The 2,742-nt window shown below is 47.5% G+C and overlaps 1 protein-coding gene across 1 annotated transcript; it reads right to left on the minus strand.

Annotated features, from left to right (window-relative positions):
• Nucleotides 1-916: 916 nt before the first annotated feature.
• Nucleotides 917-1,133, minus strand: MED9 (mediator complex subunit 9; the record flags this gene model as incomplete). Its single annotated transcript, XM_010294318.1, has 1 exon — nt 917-1,133. A coding segment is annotated over one exon (217 nt), but the record flags the coding sequence as incomplete, so codon positions are not given.
• Between the last annotated feature and the right edge of the window lie 1,609 nt (nt 1,134-2,742).

Genomic DNA, 2,742 nt, shown 5'->3' on the forward strand with positions numbered 1-2,742 from the left:
TTCTGTCACGGATGGAGTAACTAAAAGCTCTTATCATATATGCCCTTTGTTTTGATTCTGCTTGCCCTTCCTCCATTTCAAAAGCAAGATGCCTAACGTACCGCCTACAAGCTGCACTCACCCAAGGAGACTTACGCACCCAAAGCCTACCAAAAATCCCCTCCCCTGACAGTCCCTGCTTTGCTCTCCCAAGACACCCTGCTTCCAAAAATGTGATGTGAAGACACGGGAGCTGGGCCCAGGCTACGCACGTCCTCTGTGCTGCCCAGGGCCTGCCCCTGCTCAGCCCACATCCACTCAGTGAATACACAAAGAGGGGCAGTTTGGAATTTCTAAATCTTTACTCGACACAACCATCAACTTGTTTAAAAAGAGAGAAATACAAAAGTAATTGAAAGCAATCATTCCTCTTTTGACACACACAGAATGGAAGGTGCCCCAGAGACCCCTTCCAGGAGCAGGGCCAAACAGCTCACGCTTCCTTTTGATGTCTGGCCACTTGTGACAGTTCAGCAGTGAAAAAAATTGCAGAAAATACCCTCTTTTTCTTGTTGAAGTTAACCAGCAGGTATTTTGACCCTTAGCGAGGAGAAAACATAATGTCTCCTGCTTGCTTGAATGTAAAAAAAAAAAAAAACCACCACCACCCCACCCCAAGAGAAAACAGAAGAGATGCATACACAAATGCACAGTCCTACAGCAGATCAAAGTGAACGTACCGCTGTAATCATCATATGTGAAGCACGCAGTGTTCTGGTTCAGTGTCACATGCCTGTGATCCACACAGACACAACTTCAGAGCAATGCGACCAAAAAAGCATGAAGGAAAGAAAAAGTAAAATTCCGCCACCTTTTTCTCTTCCGTTTAGCCAGGACAGGAGGTATCTCAGACCTGGAGAGCAGATCTGCACCCTTCCTACTCCTTGGGAATTTCAAACATGCAAAGGCTCTTGTACTTCTGCAGCAGTTCATTTTTGGTCCGGACCTGCTCCCGCAGGTTCTGCAGCTGCTGCTGCTGCTGCTCTGGGCTCACACCGATGCCGGGCATGGAGCTGATCAGCTTCCTCATCTCCTGGAACTTGTTCTTGAGCTCGTTCAGCACCTGGTGAACATCCTGGCTGTCCTTGTCCATGCTGCAGAGAGAAAATGGAGACATTGTTGAATTCTCCTCTTGGAAACGCTCCTTCAGCCCACAGGGTGTGACTGTCATTTCCAGCACAACCAGAGCTTAAACTGGAATTCACTGGAAAATTTTTACTCTTGGTATCTGGCTACACACACCTAATTCACCTATCCCAATAAAATGGACACAGACACACAGACAGACAGACTGGGTAGCCTCTGGGGCAAACTGGTTTCCTGCTAATTTCCAGCACACAACCCAGTCACCTCACAACCTATCAATTGGGTTAGGAGCCGGTTTGCCCACGGAGCAGGCTAAATTCTCCCCCTGCTTGAACTCCCGTAGCTCTCTTTGGGGAAGGTAACATTACATATGTGTGTTCTGTGTAGGCACCTAGAGAAAAAGATCTCGGTCTCACCCGTGACCTGTTGCGGCTATAACACAAAAAATCAATGCAGACAAACAGCTTGACAGCGGAAAACAGAAACTGTTCCCCAAAGTATCAGAGAGTATCCAACAGCAGAGCAAACGGTACTTTGGAGCTTTAAAATTACTCTCTGGGGATGTATAACTAATAAAAGAGAAGCGACAGCTTCTTTTTTTTTTTTTTTAAAGCAGCACAATTGGTTCTGCAGCCAGCTCTGTGCTTTTCAGTGTTGTCTGAGGCAGCGTCTGCCCTCAAACCCTCATTAGTATCTGCCTCGGCTTTGTTAGCACCAGCGAGAAGTTTTACCAATTCCAGGCAAAAGTGAGTCCCCGCTTCCAGGGCGCCCATTAATAACGAGAGTGGGATTCTAATGGTCTTTGAAAACTGGGAGCCTGTTCAATAGCCAGACCTAAAAATAAATCCACTTGGCATGATCAGGGCAGAGAAGTGCTCGATTATAACTTTGGGGAATCGTGACATGGCTGAGAGCAAAACTTTTAACCAGATGGTTGCCGATCATTTCAAAAGCCTGTTGGAACAAAATATTCATTACTCCTTTCTAAATAAAACCGCAGCTGGTACTATAATGTATCCCCATTATGCAGGCATTCACGGTCAGGTTGGCAGTGGAAAAATACAGGCGCACACACAACCCCATGGCACCTCTGGGGAAGGATGGGTTGACACTGCCTTTAATCCACCGTATCTGCAGGCTGGCTTTGAGAGGGATGTCCTCCCCGCTCCAGGTCCCCCCAAGTCTCGTTCCCTTCCCCACAATTAGAGAACTGATGGCTGCCTGTCCAGCTGGTTGCTCCAAAGGAATAATTATTTCAGGTTTGGGTTTTGGGTTTTTTTTCTGTGGGGGGTTTTCCTGCTGGATTAAGCCACTGAAGTCACTCCCTCTTTGAGGGCATGGACAGGCGGTGTGGGAAGAGGCTGCACCTGCCTGCAATAACACAGGATTCAATGCAACATCCAGCCACAACCTGTGGTGATGGACCACACATAAGACCTCCCTTCAAGCACAGCGTTCTTCGTTACACCAGCACAACCCTCCGTTGGTGGAGCCACACGCTGGGACCTCAGTGGCAATGCCATTTGACTGTACAAGGTTGAAAATATCAGCAAGCCCCAATTGTGAAAACTTTCTCCAGACCCAAACAACAGGAAAGAGCACGTGTCCTTGAATGTA

Source organism: Phaethon lepturus, unplaced genomic scaffold, assembly GCF_000687285.1.
Source record: "Phaethon lepturus isolate BGI_N335 unplaced genomic scaffold, ASM68728v1 scaffold43450, whole genome shotgun sequence".
Lineage (NCBI taxonomy): Eukaryota > Metazoa > Chordata > Aves > Phaethontiformes > Phaethontidae > Phaethon > Phaethon lepturus.